This window comes from Carassius gibelio, chromosome B3 (genome assembly GCF_023724105.1).
Source record: "Carassius gibelio isolate Cgi1373 ecotype wild population from Czech Republic chromosome B3, carGib1.2-hapl.c, whole genome shotgun sequence".
In the NCBI taxonomy this organism is placed as follows: Eukaryota; Metazoa; Chordata; class Actinopteri; order Cypriniformes; family Cyprinidae; genus Carassius; species Carassius gibelio.
In genome coordinates this window covers 10,067,917-10,090,797 of record NC_068398.1, presented here as the reverse complement: position 1 = coordinate 10,090,797, position 22,881 = coordinate 10,067,917, and the positions used below count along the sequence as shown (strand labels likewise).

Below are 22,881 nucleotides of genomic sequence, written 5' to 3'. Positions count from 1 at the left end.
CGAACTGCTCGGAGAAGGTGAACATGAGCGCTGTTCCAAGTCTCCTCACAGCGTCTCAGCCAAGCATCCACTGCAGGTAATTCGGATGGTTCGCCAGACCATGGGAAGAGAGGAGGTTGGAATCCTAGGATGCACTGGAAGGGAGTCATGCCAGTGGAAGGTTTTTGAAGGGAATTTTGTGCGTACTCGGCCCAGAGCAGGAAGCGGCTCCAATCATTTTGATTCTGATTACAGTAGGATCGGAGGAAACGGGAAAGTTCTTGGTTCAGGCGTTCGACCTGTCCGTTGGATTGTGGGTGGTAACCTGATGTGAGACTAACATTGATGCCCAACTGTTGGCAGAATGCCGACCATAATCTGGAGGTAAATTGGGGACCCCTATCAGAGACAATGTCCTCCGGAAGGCCATAGAACCGGAACACATTCTCACAAAGTGCCTCTGCTGTTTCGAAGGCAGTCGGGAGTTTGGGTAATGGGATGAAGCGGCAGGCTTTGGAGAAGTGGTCGATCACGGATAGGATTGTAGTCTTGCCCTGTGAGAGAGGCAGATCAGTCACAAAGTCGATGGCTATGTGGGACCAAGGACGTTGAGGAACGGGTAACGGGTGAAGAAGACCAGCGGGTAATTGATGGGATGATTTGTTAGTGTTGCAAGTGATACAGTTTCTAACGTAATTGATGGTGTCAGTTTGCATTGAGGACCACCAGAAGCGGTTAGATAGGAGCTGGATGGTGGCGGTTATGCCGGGGTGACCTGAGCTTGGGGTAGAGTGGACCTGATGTAGTACTCGTTGTCTCAGTGTTTGAGGGACGAATGTGCGATTCTGGGGAGTCTCAGGAGGTGGAGGTTCGATGCGTTGGGCCTCAATGATCTCAGTCATAATGTCCCATTGGATGGGTCCAAGAATGATAGTGGAAGGGATGATGGGTTCGTGGTCTGGGGTTTGGTTGTTGGATTCGTAGAGACGAGAGAGTGCGTCTGCTTTGGTATTCTGGGAGCCCGGACGATAAGTGACTTGAAAGTTGAATCTTGTGAAGAAGAGTGACCATCTGGCTTGTCTGTGATTCAGGCGTTTGGCAGACCGGAGGTATTCTAGGTTGCGGTGATCCGTGAGGACTGTGAAGGTGTGTTTAGCCCCCTCTAGCCAATGCCTCCATTCCTCGAATGCCGCTTTCATAGCCAGGAGCTCGCGATCTCCAACATCATAATTCCTCTCGGCTGCGTTTAGTTTGCGAGAATAAAAGGCACATGGGTATAATTTCGGTGGATCTCCCTGACGTTGTGAGAGTACAGCCCCGAGACCTGAACTTGAAGCGTCGACCTCCACAATGAATTCCTGCTCTGGATCAGGATGATGTAAGATGGGTGCTGTGGTGAATCTATCCTTGAGGGCCTGGAAGGCGTTGAGGGCGGCGAAGGACCAGTGGAGACGTTGAGAGCCCTTCTTAACCATAGAAGTCATTGGTGCTGCGATTGAGCTGAAGTCGCGGATGAACCTTCTATAGAAGTTAGCGAAACCCAGGAAGCGTTGTAGTTCCTTGAGAGTCTGGGGTAGGGGCCAGTCGACTACAGCGCGAACCTTCCCCTCCTCCATGGCTACTCCTCCAGCGCTGATTACATACCCCAGGAAGGAGATAGTCTGTTTGTGGAATTCACATTTCTCTAGTTTAGCATACAGTTGGTGCTGGATTAGGCGTTGGAGGACAGCTTTGACTTGCTTCACATGTTCTGTATACGTTTCGGAGTAGATGAGGATATCGTCTATGTAGACTATGACCCAACGATTCAACATATCCCTGAATATGTCGTTCACAAAGGCTTGAAACACGGAAGGACTGTTGGAAAGGCCGAACGGCATGACCCGGTATTCGTAGTGCCCAGTGGTGGTTGAAAAGGCCGTCTTCCACTCATCCCCTTCTCGAATTCGGATCAGGTTGTAGGCGCTTCGGAGGTCCAACTTAGTGAAGTACTTTGCTCGGCGTAGTTGCTCTAGGGCCGCTGGGACGAGTGGTAAGGGATATCGGTACTTCACCGTAACATCGTTGAGGCCACGGTAATCCATGGCCGCGGGAAGTGGGGGTGCTGGGGGTGCTGCAGCACCCCCTAGTGACGAGAGGGAGATTAAAAAAAATGTAGGCCTATTAAAATATTTGTAACGCGCTTGTAACATTTTTTTTTTTTTTTGGCAACAAGTGTGGGATCAGCTTTGACTAGCCAAGCAATTGTAAGTAGTACACTATAGAATTTTTTTAAGGTGGTGGGGATGGAGATGGAAAGTATTATTTCGTTCGTGTGTTCTTTGTGTAATGGTTGTGGAGAACTGTTAAATAACGTTTAAATAGTAGGGCTGGGTATCGATTCAGATGTTCCAGATCGATTCGATTTCGATTCACAAGCTCTCAAATCGATTCTATTTCGATTCTCGATTCGATTTCGATTTTCGATTCGATTTTCTATTAGAGCTGTAATCGGGCCTTAAAAGTTAAGCCCGACATGTCCCGAGCCGACACGTACATTTTGATTGACAGCTTTTTAAAAGCCCGAACCCATTTACAACCCGACATTATTCAAATGTACGCAGCACACAGCTCTTTTGCCTTTTGTCAGGAATGAGTCATTTATACATAGTTTAACATAATTTATACATGACTAACGTAATAGGCCACTTGGAAGTTTGAACAAAGAAATAAAATAAGTCCTCTGTAACATCGTAACATCTCAGCACTCTATAAATAGCCCTAAGGTATAGGCTCATTTAGCATATAAATAGGCCAACGCACCAATAAAAACAAGTCTTTCTTAAAAAATTTAATTAAGATAAATTATAAATTAAGATGGGTATTTGGCAATAACGAAATGAATTAAGATAAAGGCTCTGCCGGATTTGCTTCGCCATAGCAGCTGACATAATAAAATAATAATGCCAACATTAGCTTATATAGCCTACTCTGTCTACAATATGCATTTAAGACTCAAGTAATATTTAGTTATTATTTGAAAAACATTTACTCACCAAGATTAGGTAAGGCCTAAGTGTTTATGAGGAGGAAAATGATTGAATCCACTGTAGATGTCTTCAGCGCGCTCCTGCGCTCATTGATGGTGCGTCATTATTCACTCATTATTCTCATTATAAACAAGGTCAAAACTTTTCCAAACCTCAGACTTTGCTTTAGTTGCTGGTGCTACCGAAACGTAATCGTCAGAAGCAAGCCTCCGTTTCAACTACTCAGCATACATTTTCGCATATTTCTCGTGCTAATCGAAACATTACATGACCGCTCATTTACCGCACAAGCCCGAGCCCGGCCCGATTGGTTCGATTGGCAATGGGATTCTTCACACTGCCTGAACATGTGCAATTGTGCTTTTGAAGACAACTGACCACGCGCACCTGTCCGCGCGGTTGTCTGCTCAGACTCAGTACACACTCTCCGATGGCGATGTTTTACATCAAGCCTGCATAGCGGTCCATAGCGGACTCGAGGACGCAGAAAGTATAAGAGGCTTTAAGATGCAGTCTGTAAGACGCGAACGGGAGCATGACCTGACGCACATTGCAGAAAATGGAACCACTGCTTTAAACTGAATGAATGAATGATAGGTTCGTTGGTAACATCGCACAAGGCACATAAGAGGGTGACATCTAGTGGAGAAGATTTGTAATTAGATTAACGCTAATCTTACGTTCAATGTATGCGGAAATAAATACGGAAAAAAAATCGATTCATGGCCTTTGAGAATCGATTTTGAATCGACCACATTTTAAAAAACGATTAATCGAAAAATCTATTTTTTACCCAGCCCTATTAAATAGTCGGAGATTCCTTGTGGTTTGTGTAAAAAGGTTGGAGATGGAGACAGAAAGCTTTATACTGTGCGTGTGTCCTTTGCGTAATGGATGTGGAGAAGTGTTCAATAAACAAATTGCTTAAATAGTCAGAGATTATTTCCTTGTGGTGTGCGTAAAAAGATTTTGGAGTTAATAGAGTTGCGTGTGACATAAACGTGCAGTGACTCAAGCCAGCTGACCAAATCGATTGCATTGTTTTAGCGTTATTGTGAAGTTTGATCAATATTATATTTTGTTGTAATATTATTTGTTGTATATAAATGAGTTGCATGTATGTATAGGCTATCTGAAATTGTAATGAAAGTAATTATTTCGTTTTTTTCGATTATTAAACTATTATTTAAACTATTATTTCTGATTCTGCTTCTGCTTCAGATTAATAGCGCATTGCGCATATCTGAGAACTGATGTCTGTGTGTTTCAGACCCTGGCTGGCTGTGCACTGAAGTGTATATGACAATAAAGTAGTAAATCTCAATGTATATATTTTTAAAATGTATTTTAAATAGGCCTATAGGCTCATAGGTTTTTTGTAAAAAAAAAAAATTCACAGCACCCCCTGTTCAAAATTACTTCCCGCGGCCCTGCGGTAATCTATACAAGGGCGGAGGCCTCCATCCTTTTTCTTCACGAAGAAGAATCCTGCAGAAGCTGGTGAAGTGGAAGGTCGAATGAATCCCTTGGCTAATTCCTCCTCGATATACTCCTTCATGGCTGTGGCTTCGGGTTGAGATAGCGGAAATACTCGGCCCTTGGGTGGTTGAGCGCCTGGTACCAGTTCAATGGCGCAATCGCCTGGTCGATGAGGAGGTAGCTGTGCAGCCTTGGTTTTACTGAAAGCCTCCTGGAGATCGTCATACTCTTGAGGCAGTGGAGAGGCCGATGGGGAAGTATGAGTGATCGTGGGTCGTATGCAGGAATGGAGACAATGTTCTTTGCAATAATCTGACCATTGGGATATCTGTTTCGTTGACCAGGTGATGATTGGATTGTGCTTTTCCAGCCAGGGCAGTCCCAAGATGATGGGGTTATGAGGAGATTGAAAGCTGTAGAGGTGGATCTTTTCAGAATGGAGGACCCCGACGGTGAGTTCTAACTCCTCAGTGATGGTTTGGATGCGACCGGAGCCCAGCGGTCGTCCATCTAGGGCTGCCACTGCCAAATGAGAAGTACAAGGAATACATGGGATGTTATGAGTCTCCATGAAAGTGGTATCAATAAAATTTCCCGCAGCTCCGGAATCAATCAATGCCCTCACCTCGATGCCAACTCCCTGAACATATAACATGACTGGTATCTCCAACATTGAAGAGGTTCTAGAGGGATAACTCACCGCAGCTGAATGTCGCGGCGGTCGAGTGGGGCATGAAGCCCGTAAATGTCCAGCCAAGCCACAGTATAAACACAGGTTGTGCTGTCGCCTGCGTGACTTTTCCTCCTCGTTTAATCGGGTAACTCCGATTTGCATGGGTTCTGGATCCGGGCTTGAGCTGTTGACTGGGGTGAATGATGGAGTTCGGTATCGGGGCCGACGTGCCCGAATCAGATTGTCTACCTTGATGGACAGATCGATGAGCTGTTCGAGAGTTTTGCCCTCGTCTCGGCAGGCTAGTTCGGTCTGCAGCTCAGCATCCAGTCCCCTCCTGAAGTGTAGGCGTAAAGGATCGTCTGGCCAGCCAGTTTGTGCAGCTAGGGTGCGGAATGAAAGGGCATAATCCGCGGCCGTTCCTCCTCCTTGACGGAGTGCAATAAGCTGTTCACCAACCTCCTTACCTCCATCGGGATGTTCGAAAACCTCTCTGAACCGGCGTAGAAATGCTGGAAAGGTGGTGAAAACTGATCGATCCCCGTTCCAGATGGCTGTGGCCCAATCTAGTGCTCTCCCCGTGAGCAAAGAGCACACAAACGAAATTCGGCTGTCCTCTGTGGGATATAACGAGGGTTGTTGGTTAACGAACATCGAACATTGTAATAGGAACCCCTTGCATCTGGCTGGTGATCCATCGAATTTTCCTGGGAACGCCAAGCGCGGGCTTACTGAAGCGGGAGGTGTGGTCACGGCGGCGGCCATTTGCTGAGGCTGAGGTGCTGCTGGAATGTTTCCCTCCGGGGTTTGCAGGCGGAGTGATTGGAGGGTTCGGATCATCTCTTCGGTGAGAGAGGTGAGTCGATTCAGCTGCTGCTGATGTGCTGTCAGCGCCGCGGCTTGAGCGGATACTTCTGCCGTGATCTGGAAGAAAGCCGCTGGATCAATATCTGGCGAAGTCTTCTGTAACGCTGAGTCAGAGACGTTATGATCCATAAGCAGCTTTATTTCAATAATCCACAGAGTAAACAGAAACAGGTCAATCAGGGGCGTTAGATACCACGTAGACAAATCACAATCATAAACCTTGACAGAGCGTAGAATCAGGGCTGGCGGCTGGCAGGCAGAGGCGAGAGAACAAGGCAGAGGTCGATAAGGTAGGCGGCAGGGAATCAGAGTCCAATAAACAGTCCAGGTCATACACGGAAGATCCAACAGTGGGGAAACGCTCGGTAATGTCTGCATGGGCAAAACAAGACTTCGCGTTTGAGAGAACAGGGAGAGTTCCTTAAATAGGGGATGAAGATGAGCGACACCTGTGCAGGTAATCAGCCCCAGGTACGGGGTGTATGGGAAATGGAGTTTGAAGAAGGTTAATACTCGGGTGACGGTTCCCTCTGGTGGTGACCGGAGGGAGCCACAGAGGCTGTGTTTGTGACAAATACACCCAAAAATAAAAATGGAAAAATAAATGAAGTTTCTAATGATAGGGTTAATGGTGGACAATCTCTGAATGTTTGATTATTAGCATGCCTGTTATTAACATATTGGCTGTTTATTAGTACTTATAAAACACATATTCTGCATGACCATATTCTATCCCTATCCTGCCCAATACCTAAACATAACAACAAACTTACTTACTTAAGTTGTAGCTAATGTATTTTTAATGGGCATAATTGGACCTTAAAGAATAAAGTATGATCAAAAATGTAAATCTTAATTAATTTCTGATTATACTTGGGCTATCAACTTACGTCAAAAAACTGTATAAATTGAACATTTCAATGCCATAACAAGCCTTGGTTCAGAAAAATAAACAATGTTTGGTATATAGGTACATTTGCTATTTTCCTCAAATTCAGCCAATTTGTTTGCTCATTTTGAAGTGAAGCACACTGCCACAAACAAAGTGATGATTATACTTTCGGCTAGTGCACCCTAACACTTGGGTGGAGGCATCAAGCATCAAGGCATGAATCATGTTTTGGCCAGATCTGTTCAATTGACTTGTTAGTATAATGGGCATTCATATCAAAATACACAGCTGGACATTTTTTACATATCCTAAATACAGTTATTTGAAGTGAGCTATAAGGTGTGTTAGTACAACTAGACTGTATTGACACGCTCCTGAGTACCTACTCCCTTGTTGCACTCACTGAGGGAAGATGCTCAGTAGCTCCTCCTGGTGTGACTGTGAGGTACTGCAGGGTCTTGACTGTGAAGCAGACACACACACACACACACACACACAAACAGTGCTGGCGTGGGCTCGTAGCGGTCAATCTTCTCTGCAGCCTGCTGAGCCAGGCAACACATCATACGCTGAACTCTACACAAAACAAGTCTGCAATGGTGCATAATTTTTACTATGACATAATTTAAAGGTTTAATTCACCATAAAGTGAAAATAGTGTCATTTACTCACCTCAAGTTGTTCCAAAACCGTAGACATTTTCTTTCAGCTGCTGAACACGTAAAAAGATATTTTGAAGAAGGTTGGCAACCGGTAGCCACTGACTTCCGTAATATGGAAATAAATAAATAAATAAAATACTATAGATGTCAATAGGGGACCAGTTACTGTTCGGTCACCCACATTCTTCAAAATAACTCATATAGGTAAAAATCTATTTTGGGTGAACTCTCTCTTTAAGCTAGACTGACAGCGTCCCACAGGTCAGGTCAGAGCAGAGGAGTCCTGGAGCAGACTCCACCACCAGCAGGGTCACGTCCATAAGGCTGCACACCCTCACCGTCCTCAAGACTCAGAGCTGCACTGTGACTGTCAAACTGCTTTCTGAAAAACACAGGGATACAAAAGACGCCTTAAATATTTGATGACACTTCGTTAGTCACTGCACATGTCGTTTGTTGACACGTCCAGCATCATGTTGAAGGTTTGTTGTGGCTGGAGGCACCTGTGAGGAATGTGTCACTCGTGGGACAGCGAGGGCAAGGCCGGAGGACAGGACAAAGTGATATGTTTAGTGTTACATTTAAAAGTACACTTCCAGACAGTGAGTAGAGCAACATTTACAATCATCCAAATCTAAAAGAAAAATACACTAGGACTATCAATAACTACATAGATTGAATGACATAATTAGTCAGATAATTATATTAATTAAATACATAAGTCTCTTTGTACATTTATTTTAATGTATTGCCTTAATTTTATTGCATTATTTTACCATTAATCACAATGACTACATTAAACTGATTCAACTCATCATTATATAATGAGAATATAATAATAACTCAATCCGAGCAGCTGAGCCCTTAACCATCTTCAGGTAATCGGCTAAAAACATATCTTCCATTTTTATTTGACCTTCTGACTATAGCACTCTCGATTCTTACTCTGTTCTTTAAAAAACAAACAAAAAACATGCCCCTTTTAGACTTGCACTCTATTTATTTACTAACAGCTTGTTTTAAAAAAAAAAAAAAACTAAAAACTAATAATACTAGCTTCTCTAATATATTTGTATTATATATGTTTATTTCATTTATTTTTCAAATGTATTTGTATTTATTATGATTTAAATATCCTTGCTACATGTACTGAATTAAGCTAACTGGGACTTGTTATAGCACTTGTATATCATTGTTCTTTTGTTGATTTTGATTGGTTCATTGTCCATTCACAATTTACATTTAGTCCTTTAGCAGATGTTTTTTTATCCAAAGCTGGAATGAGGAAATAATCAAAATCAACAGACGAGCATTGATTATTAGATTATTATTATTATTATACTGTTATAATATTGTTTTCATAATACAATAGTATTACTATAGTGATATTTATGTTTGTTTATATAACATTTATTTTTCTTTTTATACATTTTAATTTGTTTAATTCCCATATGATAATAACATCTATACAATACAATACAATATTATTACTGTTGTAAAACTTCTTTATATGTTTGATTAATGTTTATAATTAAATGAAATTAACTAGCTTCATATACATTTTAATTATGATGTTGATAATAATAATAATACATTATTATTTTAAATGTATTCATTATTATTATTTTACAGAACAACAGTAAATCTACAATACTATTACTGTATTTAGGGCCATCCTTACCTGAGGTGGGGCCCCCTCAGTTCGGTTGCAATCGTTTTCTGGGGTGGGGGTCCATTCGCTATGGGACCCAGTGGGACCGCACCACCTATAGGATGGCCCTGCTAATATTCATTGCTGTCAGGGCTTCATACACAAACCTTATGTTGTCCTCACAAAGGACACACACTCCTACAGCTACACACACCCTGAGAAGCACAAGAAAGCACAGGACACATGGACATGCAATGCAAGATGGGACAAAGCAGTGAACGGAGACATGAATTTCAGGTCCTGCAGGAAGTAGCAGGCGTTGACCGAGCTTAAGCTCAGGCAGACTGGTTCTTCAAGCACAAAGGTGTTGCTCACCGAGACATGGCTGTGACTGCATCCCTCCTGGCTTCTGTTAGACTTTGTCATTTCTGGACTACCTTACAGGCGGCCTGGAGCCCAGGCAAGATCTAGGGAACATGTTCAGACACAGACTTGAGCAGATGCGACATTATGAGGTCTGACCTTCTGTAGTTTGTCATGGATCATAAACGCAGCCACAGCGCAGGTATTGCAGGTATACACAAGACCCGCAGGTATTGACTAGCCAGCTGATCCGTATGGCAACAAATGGATGTAAACAAACAATAAATGGCCAAAAATACGTGTACACCCAAAAACACACCCATAAGTACTTGTACAGCATTTCATATCAAAATCACAAGCATTAATCGCGCCCATTGTTTAAAGTGCATTCATCTTCAAGCTGTCGTCTATTAGCCAATGCCAGAATCTAGATGAACTCAAATCCATTTAACAATCACTCCCCCGTGAGACATTCGCGGTAGAAGTACTTTATAGTATTATATAATAGTAGTAGTTATATACTCTAATTGCCATGTTAGCATCTAAGCTTATCTTCATGGCAGAAACTGAGATGTAATAAAGTACGAGAGCTAAAATAACAACATAAAAGCCAAGCAAACAGAAAAATACAGCAGTTATTTTTTTTTTGGACACACTTTATTTTAGGGTCCAATTCTCACTATTAACTAACCATTAACTATGACTTTTGCCTCAATTAACTCCTTATTTGCTGCTTATTAATAGTTTATAAGGTAGTTGTTAAGTTTAGGGTATTGGGTAGGATTATGGATGTCATGCATTATATGTACTTTATAAGCACTAATAAACAGCCAATATGTTAATAATAGACATGCTAATAAGCAACTAGTTATTAGTGTGAATTGGACCCTATACTAAAGTGTTACCATTTTTTTTTTAATTAATTAATGCAAATGTAAAGAGGTTTGGTTGACTCATTGGTAACTGGGTCATCTTCAAAAGGCATCTTGGAGGAGAGGGAGAGAGATTTTCAATAAGGTCACAGACTGAAATAAAAATGATGAGAGAAAACCAGAGAGTCTCTGTTTTGTTGCATTGTAACGTGAATGATTCAGAGACATCTGAAAAAAATATTATTTTCTGTCTACTAATCCATTAATTCTGAAGACGCTGGACAAAATGTGTCTCTAAACTTTTTATGTCAATAGTTTTAAAAATGCGAAAATTTCCACTTTAAATCAAGTCAATTCCTAATGAGTCTCACATCAATTTACAATTTAATTCCATTTGATTTTATCTCCATCAAAATAGTTACATAAATGATATAACTGACATCTCTAAAATCATCTGTAATCATATCACAACTCTGCGCTTACTTTTTTTTTTTTTTTTTTAGATTAGATTAAACTTTTTGTATTCCCAAAAATATCCATAAAGAATCTTTCTAAAATTGAAGATTTCCTATCTTAAAATTGTTCTCAAAACAACACGTACAAATGTTAATTCTTGAAAAAAAATCTTACAATTTATTGGAAAAAAGCTATTAAAAAACTATTAAGCTATTATGTATCAAATTTTAAGCATTATAACATAACACTAGACACATATTACTATGTGCACAAGTACTCAAATGACCAGCAATGAAAATTATGCATTTCAAAATTCTGGTTGTAACCTATTGTTCTGGGCTGTGAGCTCATAGAGAGGCACAGGATAGTGCCATGATGGCTGTGTAAATCCATTTCTGGATTTGTGTTGGGGTAACACTGAAATCATAAAGACAAGATGCCACAAAATTTCACTGGGCTTTTTGTGTAGAGGTGAAGGAGAAGTGTTGAGTTTGGCATATATTAGACATATGGAGCTGTTCTCACCAGTGTTGGCCATGTATTCAGGAGCCCAGACAGTTCGATTGTGCAGAGCTTTTATGTCCATCTTTCTGATCACCCTGATAAAAGCAAATACAGCCTCAGTTAAAAATATAAAACCAAAGAATCCACATGAAATGGCACACATATACTTACCCATCGCAGTGATTGACTTTCATATCCACCAAGTGGTCAGTTAAGGGTTTGGTGCATATTCCTCAAAACCAGCAATGTAGACACTGGGAAAAAACAATCGTAAATTAGTTTTACACAACCATTTTCCATCAAAACCCTCTTGACTGTCAGAAATCAATAGAATGATTGTGCTACTTTAGGACACATATGTCAATAACAACAGTTGTGAGTTGTTCATAATGTATTTGTGCACATATGTACTGTATGTGTACTGATGGTCATATATTAGGGCTTTTGGAGGCACATTTGGAGAGGTTTTTAGTTTTTTTTTTTTTTTTTTTGAACCTGGCACATTTCTTCTCTTAGTTTTGTTTGTTTAGGCATATACAAACATGCCAATCATGCTCAGATCTATACCAAAAAGAATCAGTCCAAAATCGCCTGAGTGAGGAGGTCTCACCTTGAATGAAAATAAACTTGAAAATGCCTTAAAAGTGATACTGTTTCTTACAAACCCGCAGCTTTTTCTTCACAAGACATTAACTGATTGCCTGGAGTGGTGTGGAATATTGTGTTTTATCTGCTGTTCGGACGCTCATTCTGACGGCACCCATTCACTGCAGAGTGTCTATTGGTGAGCAACTGATATAATGCAAAATTTCTCCAAATCTGTTCCAATGAATAAACAAACCACTCCAGGTGAGTACTTTTCAGGAAAGTTTTGGGTGAACACATCCAATGGTTTTTAACAGCAGGTCATGCCGCAAGCCTTGAGTATGGCTCTTTGCTCCCAAAGGCTAGAATTTTTCACATTGCTCTTTTAATACACTAAGGTGTCACATTCAAATGGTGACATTATTCTGTAGGGATGGTAACCGCTGCTTCGCTCATTGATGCATTCAAAACATGCCGTGACTGTGCTTTAAACGGAAGTGCTCTGAGGAATGGGGTGTATGACTGATCTACCTGCTGTTGTAATGTTAGCAGAGTGTACTATGAAGAACAATTGGGTTCAATTACACATGCCAAAACAGATCTTAGTCACACATTGTCACCTTCTTACTCCTTAATTGATAGTTAAGTAGCAGTTATTCAGGTTACCCACCGTGAAATAGTCCTCTGCTGTAAGAATGTCTATGCCAAGGGGGAAGGTGTCTTGTGAAAACAGGATATCTCAGAGGATCAGATTAGAGATATACATACTCAGCAGGCTTCACAAAAACACTACATATCAGTGCAGGTGTTTATAGTGAAAGTGACGTGATATGTGGCCAAGTGTGGCGACCCATACTCAGATTTAGTGCTCTGCATTTATCCCATCCAAAAGTGCACAAATCCAGCAGTGAACACACACAAAAGAGAGAAAAGGAAGCAAAATTTAAGTTTCCTGTAATTTCTTATGTATGCAGAAACATTAGGTAAAATTACAGCCTAAGTGTGTCATTTTTTTTTCTTTCTGTTATAATACTTTCTCCTATCCTGAGGTTGCACTGTATCATTTACCAAATTTGAAAGATATTACTTGCAAAAGCTAATGATGTCCCTTGCTTTTGCTTAAATGCAAATTGGAAGTGAAGAAATCATGGACTAGTGTCTGTGAATATTAGATTACAAAAAGACTATTTAACTATGAATTCTGTGTTAATGAATGGCGCAGACGCAAGTTTTTTGTTGACTTTTTTTACGATCTATAATAAACATTGTAAAGATTATGTGGTGCTTGCGGTGATTTCAGTGTCTGCCATCTCACTAAATGAGGACATATGAACAACATCCCTGGAACTGCTCTGAGAGTCACTTCATGAGCATTTTACCGTTTCATTTAAATAAAACACTACTATTGTTCAAAAAAATCAATTAAGTTGAGTTTATGCATTCAGATAATTAGACATGCTTTAACACAGAAACTTTTTACAAATTGATGTTAAATAGTTTAAGTTTCATGATTTTGATTAATTATGCATGTTTTCTGAATAGCAACATTTAATTTAACCAAACAAATGAGTCCAGAAAAAAATGTAAATGGAATTTGGGGAAATAACTAAACAAAACGGAATTTAGGAAAAATTAAGAAATTAAAATAAATAATAATTTCATAGGTCCGAGATGCAACAGGATGCAGCTCACACTATTATTTGCTAGGTAAAAAAGCTTTTATTTATGCAGCTCCGTCTGATTGGAATCGTCTTCAATCTAAATTAAAGTGACACAATTTGCTGTCTTTGGATCATTTTAAAACAGTTATTAAGCAAATGGAAGATGACTCAATGACATGTAATTGTGTTGTGTAAATTTCTGATGATATTAATTGGCCATTTTGGCCAGGACACTCCTGTGAATGAGACTTTTAATCTCATAGAGTCTTTTCTGCTTAAATTAAGGTTAAATAAAAAATAAATCAAACTTTATGGTGTGAAACTGTTGTAACACTGACTCAACCAATGCTTGCAGTTTAGGGTTGAACTACCTTATTTTCTGACTAATGAAAGATAGATTGAGTGTTTGTACTCAGACTTAGTAACCAGTTCGCAAATTTTTACACACTTCACCTTTAAAGAGTTTCAAGAGAAACTCACGGAAGCGGCCTTTCTGCAGGTGATGTTCCTGTCAAACACAATTGCGATAACAAGTTCAATTCAATTCAATTCAAGTTTATTTGTATAGCGCTTTTTACAAAATAAATCGTTACAAAGCAACTTTACAGAAAATTATGTTTCTACAATATTTAGTAGTAGCTAGTAGTTTGTGCACATTTGACAGGATTTTAGAAAAAATAATAATAATACAAGACGTAGTCAGCTAGACGATGAACTATCAATATTATTAAGTTATTATATGATTCAGTCACACATTTAGCAATAATTGTTAGTTCTGTTTGTTGATTCAAGGTTAGCATCATCTGGGGTCCTCTGAGGGTCAGCATCATCTCTTCTCAGGTGTTCTGGATCCAGACTGCACAAGTGCACTGTGAAAGTACAGGAAAAGCACAAGTGGAAATGATAAGTGATATATATAAACTGAACAAAATTATAAACGCTACACTTTTGTTTTATCCCCCATTTTTCATGAGCTGAACTCAAAGATCTGAGAAATATTATCCACAAATCTGTCTAAATCTGTGTTCGTGAGCACTTCTCCTTTGCCGAGATAATCCATCCACCTCACAGGTGTGGCAGATTAAGATGCTGATTAGACAGCATGATTATTGCACATATATACTGTATATAATGACAACAACAATGACATCAAAATAAATAGGACAACTGTGAAATGTTTTGTGTATCCTAAATTTTGGCATTCACTGATTATTTGATTAGTTTGAGAAGCTGAGATGACACGCTGTCAGTGCTTTCACTCAAACATGTGCTCATCTAAACCTTCAGATCTTTCACCCCTAGTGATAAGGCATATCACAAACAAGCATGTACTTCTCATCTCAAAGCTCATCTATCATTTCAGTGCCCCCATAAGCCTGTTACACTCTTTTCCCTTAATTCCAGCACTCCTCCTCCTGAGTCGAGCTGTGTGAACGTGCCCGCGAGGTATTCCCACCGTCACTCACAGCCTGGGAGAATGAAGTACACAAACATACACACGCACAACCCTACGGGCTTAAAACAGCCGTGCTGGTTTCGATGAACAACTGATCATGGCCTGGAGCAGCATAAAATGGACAGAGACTGAACATGCATGCAGAGCAAGACGTGTCACTGTTATTGTTTTATAATAATGTCATGCATTCTTCTACAGATTATACAGTCAGTCAGGAAACAAATGAAACATGCTGCCTGTGCACTGTAAATGTATTTAAGCTTAAATGGATAGTTCCTTCTTTGGAATATTTTCCTCTATAGAACAAAAAATAAATAAAAAAAAACATAAAAATAAAAATAAATGCAATTAAAGTAAATGGAGACTGAAGCCTAGAAGTCTTGTATACTATACTATTCCAAGGCTTTTAAAGTCATATAATAGCTTAATGCGAAGAACAAACCAGTTGTTGTTATTCACTTAAAACATTCACTAAACAGAATTTGAGTCAGGTTCGTGAATTAATCTTGACCTGTTTTGTAAAACTGCACATCCGATACACTGAAAAGATTTGGTTCGCTCACAACCAGAAACTTCTACTTTTTTTTTTTTTTGTATGAATGCACAAAGGAGACATAATGAATATAATATGATGCATGAGTAATATTAAAAATTTTTAATGTGCTTTTGCATCATTTGAAGCTTCAGCCTTCATGTACTGTAATTCTAATAAATAAAAAAAAAAGACCAATACAAAATCTCCATTTTTTTTTCTGTGTCCCTGAAGAAAGAGTCATACAGGTTTTCTGGGTGAAAGTGTCCAAAAAGTCAGAGGGGACCATATATACACACACACGCACACACTCTCTCTCCAAAATCAAGAAAAACAAACAGAAAAAAAAAAAAAAAAAACAATAGTGTAGTTTCATGCAATGACGCCGTTTCTGAGAGCGTCAGTAAGCTCATAGAAACAACCTTTGACTGCTGATGAAATTAGAACAGGACTCGACAGGCCTACAGCCTGCGTGCCAAATGGCGACCGAAACCCACGACAACAGACGAAACCTGGCAGCACCGTGGGGATAGGGAGGAGGGTAGTTACGGGGAGGGCCAACAAACTGAAGGGCACAGTCAGTTACACACAGGCCCACACTTGTCCCATACAGGGAGGGGGGCCCCATCGGAGCATCTCTCAGCTGTCATTCTTGTAATATCATTATGGTTTTATGGTGACTGAAAGGCTTACTGTTGAACCTGGGAGGGAAAAAATGCTTTCTGCTGATGAAACTCTTATGCTGAGCTGAATCACCACTACATCACCACACAAACAGAACATGGCAGAATTAGTAGAAGAATTACACAATACAGTTACGCAGCAAAGTTAAATACAGCAATCCATAACCATAAGTCTGAGTGGTAATAATACAAGCAAGCACCACAATTAAAGCAAATAGACAACTTTCTCATGGGACACCACAGAAAATATGTTAGCTATCTGAAAAAGACTCATTAAATAAAGCTTGCTGTCTTGTACCAGAGATATCTGGACTTCATGCTACAGTGAAACATAAAACAAAAATACCAACATGATCTTTATACGTTGACCACATAAAATCTGTGCACATTCAAATCCATTCTGCAGATTTCCCCCAAAAATCAGTTATATGTATCAAAGCAGTACTGAAACTTGTGTGCCAATGTTGGTTGAAATTGCAGTGCATTTTAGACCCTTGGTTGTCAATTTATATTTCACACAAAACATTCATAAGACTTGATATATAACGCACACAAGTCATAATGACTACAAAATTTGTTACTTTTTCATTATTTGAATCTACAGTAGACCTCTTCAAATGATTCATATTTTGGGACGAAATATGAATGCAATTTTCTGTCTAAATTATCAGCTTTGCAAGGTTTATCTTTTGGTAAGGCATATCTTCTACTCTTTTTTCCACATATTATGGTTGTTGCTTCTCACTCCATTTAAATTTTGGTAATTTACTAGACCAACAGACTACACTATATATCCTCAGTAGGGAGAGGTTCTGAGCTGTGAGAGGTGTATAAACTGGTTTTAAGGCTGTGAATAAGTACAGCCAGGCGAACAGGTATGAGAAGAGGCTGTTGACCGTTTTTAGACATTTATAATACAAGCCTTAACTTTCCTCCTGGAAGTTCAATTCTCATTTAAAAAGTTTCCAGAGATGTTCAAAACAGTAATATAGAACAATCCGTTCTTGAGATGGAATTTTGTCAAACAGCAGTTTTCTTTCAAATATAATTTGCTGTGACAGGAATTTTCTTAAAATAATTACAAGGTAGTATTGTAAAAAAAAAAAAAAAAAAAATCCATTCCCATACCACATTCTGTACCGCTTGCTGACTGAAACACAAAGAGCCCTCAGTACAGGGGCTGAAGCCTCACTAATCAAATTCCACAGCCTAACCTATCCTAACTTACAAAAAACAAAAGGTATTTTCATTGGAGAGAAAGTGTAACCATAAGGTCAACAGAGCCACCCAGGCTGAGCTGTCGTTTTCACCCATCACTGACATCAGATCAGCTCTCTCCACAGTTGGTTCTGGTGGAAAGAGCTTTCATCCTGGAGAACATCCAAAAACATCTTCACAAAGATCTAAGAAAGGGCACTCCAAACGCTTGAATAAACAGTGGGCGTACAGGAGTTTCATCAAGGGTTGAGAAAAAATATATGTATTTTCATATATTCTCATTTTAAACTTGACCTGATCCATTACACCACCACACAGGAAGTCTAATGAACTGGACTATTTAAAATAATTAAATTAACTCTTTAATTGCAATTTGAATATATTTTATAATGTCATTTATTTCTGTGATGCAAAGCCGAATTGCTTCTCTCTTTAGTCTTCAGTGTCACATGATCCTTCAGAAAGCATTCTAATATAAAGATTTAATGCTCAATAAATATTTCTTCTTATTATTGTCAATGTTGTGCTGTGCTGCATAATGTGACACTTTAGAATTCTTTGAAGAATAAAAGTTCAAAATAACAAGCAATTTTTTTTTTTTTAATAAAAGTCTTTTGGAACATTATAATTGTCTTTATTGACACTTTTGATTGAGTTTTCCAGCACTCTTTGAGTTTTAATTGCTCAAAACATATATTTTAAACTTTTTTTTGTGATAAAATTGTGATTTAGATTATTGAACAGTCATGATAAAATGTAAGTCGTGCATAAATAGATGCAAATACACACGAGAGAGAGAGAGAGAAAGAGAGAGAGAGAGTATTGATAGGTGACCTTTGGAAGAACCTCATTACTAGGAACGGTCTTCTAAAATCTTAGGTGGAGCCGAAATTGAGTTAATGATTCATGCTGTATATGCAGATAAACGTGAATAAATTTTTCAAAACAACACTAAAATCTACCATTAAATTTGGTTGAATTACGCAAAGATCCAGATCTGTCAAAAGTAACTGCATTTTCATAACCATACTGAAAGACACTTCATATCAGGCACAGTGCACATTTGGATTCATGCAAATCTCGCTGGTTGTCCTCAATATCTCCACACCCCTCTGACAACATCCTCAAACCTGCTTCACACCTAACTCTACCACTCCTGGGCTAATTCAACCATACAGGCAAACAAAAGCCACAAACAGTCTTGTCTGGCTTCTCATCTATGTAGATTCTCACTAGGTGACAGAGGAGGCAATCTAGCAACGTATCGTGGCTTGGGGCTTGCCTAATATCAAGCACATTGATGCTGCCTCAGGGCTCTACTGCTTGGGCACAGACTCCACCCCACAGAGTCAACACCTCAGAGAGAACGTGAGAGACTCATCAGACTCATCAGAAACTAGACGGAGCACCTAAACGAACAGACACCCGCTCTCAAGGACAAAAACATCAGCCAAACTGTTCCACTGTGGGACCATCATCTGTGGGACCACGATTCAAGAGGTACGCTGTGGACACACATCCATTGACGATACATCCAACATCCCAAACGCCGAGTCTAAATACAGGTAAGGCCGCAGTTTCCAGTGGCAACTCTTCTTATTGCTGCTCACATGTACTTTAAGCAATTGTAAAGGCTGAATTGCTGATGTACTTCATAGCAGGTGTTTCTGTGGTATATCTAAAGTGCTGACTATAGATGCACCTGCTAGTCTACATCTGGTAGGAAATATTCTAAATTATTTGCCGTGTGTTTGTACATATACTCAGAATTGTTTTTCATATACTCATAATATTCAGCACTCTTAATAACCAAAGAAATCTGAAAAATCGTATTATTATAAAATCGATTACAATATATCGGTGTACCCACAGGAGAATGACTAAGAACCAAAAACAAGGAAACAAGACATTAAACGCAAAATAAAATTTTACAATAAAAAAAAGCCTTTTAATTTGTGCCTTGAGGAGGGAGCGGTTTCGAATGAAACATAGGAGCAAAACCTGAGCCACCACTTCTTGCAACAGCTTGTGACAAACAGGTTCCTTAAGGTGGAGTCATTTTCTGCATAACTTACTCTTTCTTGAATCTTCTGCTTCCCAATACAAACCTTTAGGCCTCAAAATCTTTTCACTCTTACTGGACCATTAGGTATCCTGATTGTAGTGATTGTACTTTTCAAAGTAATTTCCATGAAGTACTGAAGCAGTCCAGTTTGTTACATATGTTATAACAGATGAAATATCATTCCAATAGCATTGGTAGCTTCTCTACGTTTACATTTTAAGTGAGATACATTTTTAAATGTCTGGAGTTTGTATCCTGCAGGTAAGGTCATGGGAAACAGGTGTATGTGGTTTCCCACGCCATCAGGTTTTAAAAAGGGAAGCATGTTCCTACAGGCCTACCCTGGCTTCAGCAGCGCAGCTAGAGCATGTCATGCTAACACGCAGGCCGACAAACAATACAGAACAGCTACAGCCAAGTTGAAAACTTTCTTTTTATTGGGTCAGTACCTTTCTGACCCAACAAACAGATGAGGCTTTGCTCCAGGGTATGGTAGAATGGTTAATAATTATTATTATTCTTTCTGTTGCCAGAAGAAGGCTGACAAACCACGCAGCATTGGATTTGAACATCCAGTATGGACACTCTCCAGGGAAGAAAACCAAAAAAACCCCATTACATCCCCCGCCCTCCTGGCAAACCTTTCAAATACCAGTGCTTCCAGTGTCCATTCACCTGCAACATCAAGTCTCATCTCTTCAACCACATGAAGTATAATCTGTGCAAGAACTCCATCTCTCTGGTGTCTCAGCGCATGGAACAGACTGGGAAAACACCCAGAGCTTCCCAGCATAATTTCCCCTTCAACCACAAGAGTAAAGAGCCTCCCTTAGAAGATGAAGCCAGCAAACCAATAAAACGGATCAATGACAAGGTTGAACAAGAGGATATGGGTAAGGGAACAAGAGAAAAGCCTGAAAGTCCCATCAAGGAGGTCACTAAAGATGTCCCTCAGCCAATCTGTGAGGCCAGGGACAAAAATGAGGGCATGGGCATTGGACAGAACAAAATATCTTCAGCGTTCTCACCAGTTGCACGAACATGTGAAAGTCAATCTCTCTCTCGGTCTCCACACAAAGTTGATCAATCATCTTCATCTATTCCTCAGTTTTACCACCAAATGGCACCATGGGTTCCACCTGCTTCTACAGCACCTCTTCTTCCTCTAATACCGGACTATCCTTCATACATGGTACCTGAGAGGCCCTTGAATTCTCTCTACACACACTACTCACACAGCCAAGCAAACACCTCAGCCTACCAACTCACACCTCGAGAGACCCAGAGACCTCTAATTCCATCACCTTTGGTCCAACCTAGTACTTCCCTTCTCCATCCTTATCACTACAGATACAGCCATCCTATTATCCCTGGTCCACAGCTACCCTACAGCCTCTACCAACACCCTGATTTGTCCATGTCCTTACAAAGAACCAGGTATCTTCCTCTGGATGTGTATAGCAACAGACTTTATCCTCGAGAGTATGGAGGGCATCTAGTACCCCTATCTCATCCTGGCTCTTACGGCAGACTTCCTGAGGACAGGGCTTTCCAGGAGAACAGAACAGTAGACAAAGGTACTCGTAGGAGTCCTTCAGAAGGATGTGCCGCCTCCGGGTCTCCAGACAGGCCAAGTACTGCAGATGTAACCCAGCGGATCACGGTTTCTCATGGGGAGTCACTCCCAGTCAATCAATCACAGCATGCTGATCCAGGGGCTACTATAGCAACTGAAATCTTACTCAATAAATCATGTGGACAAACTCTAGAGAACATGTTTCAAAAGAAAGACAGGTAGGTTAACTCCATGTTACACTTCACATCACAATCATACAAAAGAATATCTGGCTAGGTTGCCCACAAACAAACGAATGATTATGCTATTCTTTACATATTTGGAAAAAACATTGGTATCTTGTCTTATCTTTCTAGGAATGAACCACAAACCACAGCTTCTGCAAGACGCAGTGAGAGTTCATCAGAAAAGGAAGAGGAAGAAACTGAGGAGGAGCCAGGTCCTCTTAACCTTTCCAAGAAGGACCGGGCCATATCCAGCAACATGACACACCACTACCCTGACCAAGAGATCCATTATGATTCAGAAAGCAGTCAGGATGAGGCACCGCTCAACCTCTGCCTCAGGGTACAGTCCAACAACCAAGCCTTGCCCAATACCACAAGCTCTGAAACTCCAGAAAGACAAGCCCTTAAAAATGCCGATGTATGCACAATTGTTCCATCTAGAGAACAAGAAATAGACCCATGTGACCAGAGGCACACCGCCGCCTTTGCTTTGTGTCAGCTAGCTAGCTCAAAGGACATTATCGATGACTCTTCTATTGGCCAACAAGAAACAACTGAGGGCCAGAACAGTCAAAGTCTTCCTTCCCCAGACAAGAGCTCAGTCAAAGACACTCCAGACACATCAAAACAGAGCACACGGGCACTGGGACAAAAACGGGTAAACTGTAGACCTCTGAGACACACTACCAAAAGAGCAAAGGTCAAAGAACCTGCTCGAACACAAAGAAAGAGGTCACAAAACTGCTGATTCAGAGATCTCAATGTGTGGACTGCAACTCAAATACAAAGGAGCAATGCTCAAGATCAATACTCAAGAGACTTTACAGGAAGACGGCCGACATCTACATTGAAGTCTTAAATTATTATTCTATTTATGTTTCTAAAATTGCTTGTCATTAGAGTTCAGAGGTCATGGGATCAATTCCAAGGCTATGCATGAATTGACATCTTTAATGTAAGCTGTTTTGGACAAAAGCATTTGACTAATGCATAAATGTAAATATAAATATTTCCAAAATATTCTTAGTGTACAACATTAAGCACTGATTGTAAGAAAAAGGCAGCCCACATTGTACACTGAGAATTGTGTGCGCTTTGACAAAACATGTAATAGATCATTAAAGGAAGCTGGGTGGTGGCATTTTTTTTTTTTTAATAAAGGATCTTGTTTAGCTTGAAGTATTTGAATTAAGTGTTTGCATAAAGTGAATTATCTTTGCTTCAGAATATTTTTGAAACTGAGTATGGTGTAGTGGATGTACAATGATTATAGCTATGATATGACAATTTGTCAGTGGAAAAGTAAAACTCAAATCAAATAGCTAACTGAATACAATTGTAAAAAAATTCAAGCCAACAATCTGAAGCCCTTTCACACTGTGATTCGGGAAAAAAACACGGGTAATGTGTTCCGGCAATTGTTTCCGGGTCGCTAGATTTTGCCGCTTTCA

The 22,881-nt window shown here is 40.0% G+C and overlaps 1 protein-coding gene across 2 annotated transcripts; it reads left to right on the top strand.

Annotated features, from left to right (window-relative positions):
- The first annotated feature begins 18,729 nt into the window (after nt 1–18,729).
- On the top strand, nt 18,730–22,609 carry LOC127951989 (zinc finger protein 750-like). 2 transcript variants are annotated; one of them, XM_052550171.1, is made up of 3 exons: nt 18,730–19,127; nt 20,164–21,421; nt 21,560–22,609. In XM_052550171.1, the coding sequence occupies exons 2-3, from the start codon at nt 20,205–20,207 to the stop codon at nt 22,176–22,178; spliced, it is 1,836 nt and encodes a 611-aa protein (XP_052406131.1). In that variant the 5' UTR covers nt 18,730–19,127; nt 20,164–20,204; the 3' UTR covers nt 22,179–22,609. The 2 variants fall into 2 exon arrangements, with proteins under 2 accessions (XP_052406131.1, XP_052406130.1); XM_052550170.1 differs by having other exon boundaries at nt 20,161–21,421.
- The last annotated feature ends 272 nt before the right edge of the window (nt 22,610–22,881 follow it).

Excerpts from the sequence above, each read along its gene's own strand:
- LOC127951989 (XM_052550171.1), top strand. The coding sequence starts at position 20,205 with ATGGACACTCTCCAGGGAAGAAAACCAAAAAAACCCCATTACATCCCC. Across the intron at positions 21,422-21,559 it reads ATGTTTCAAAAGAAAGACAG|GAATGAACCACAAACCACAG; the intron begins GTAGGTTAACTC and ends TTATCTTTCTAG.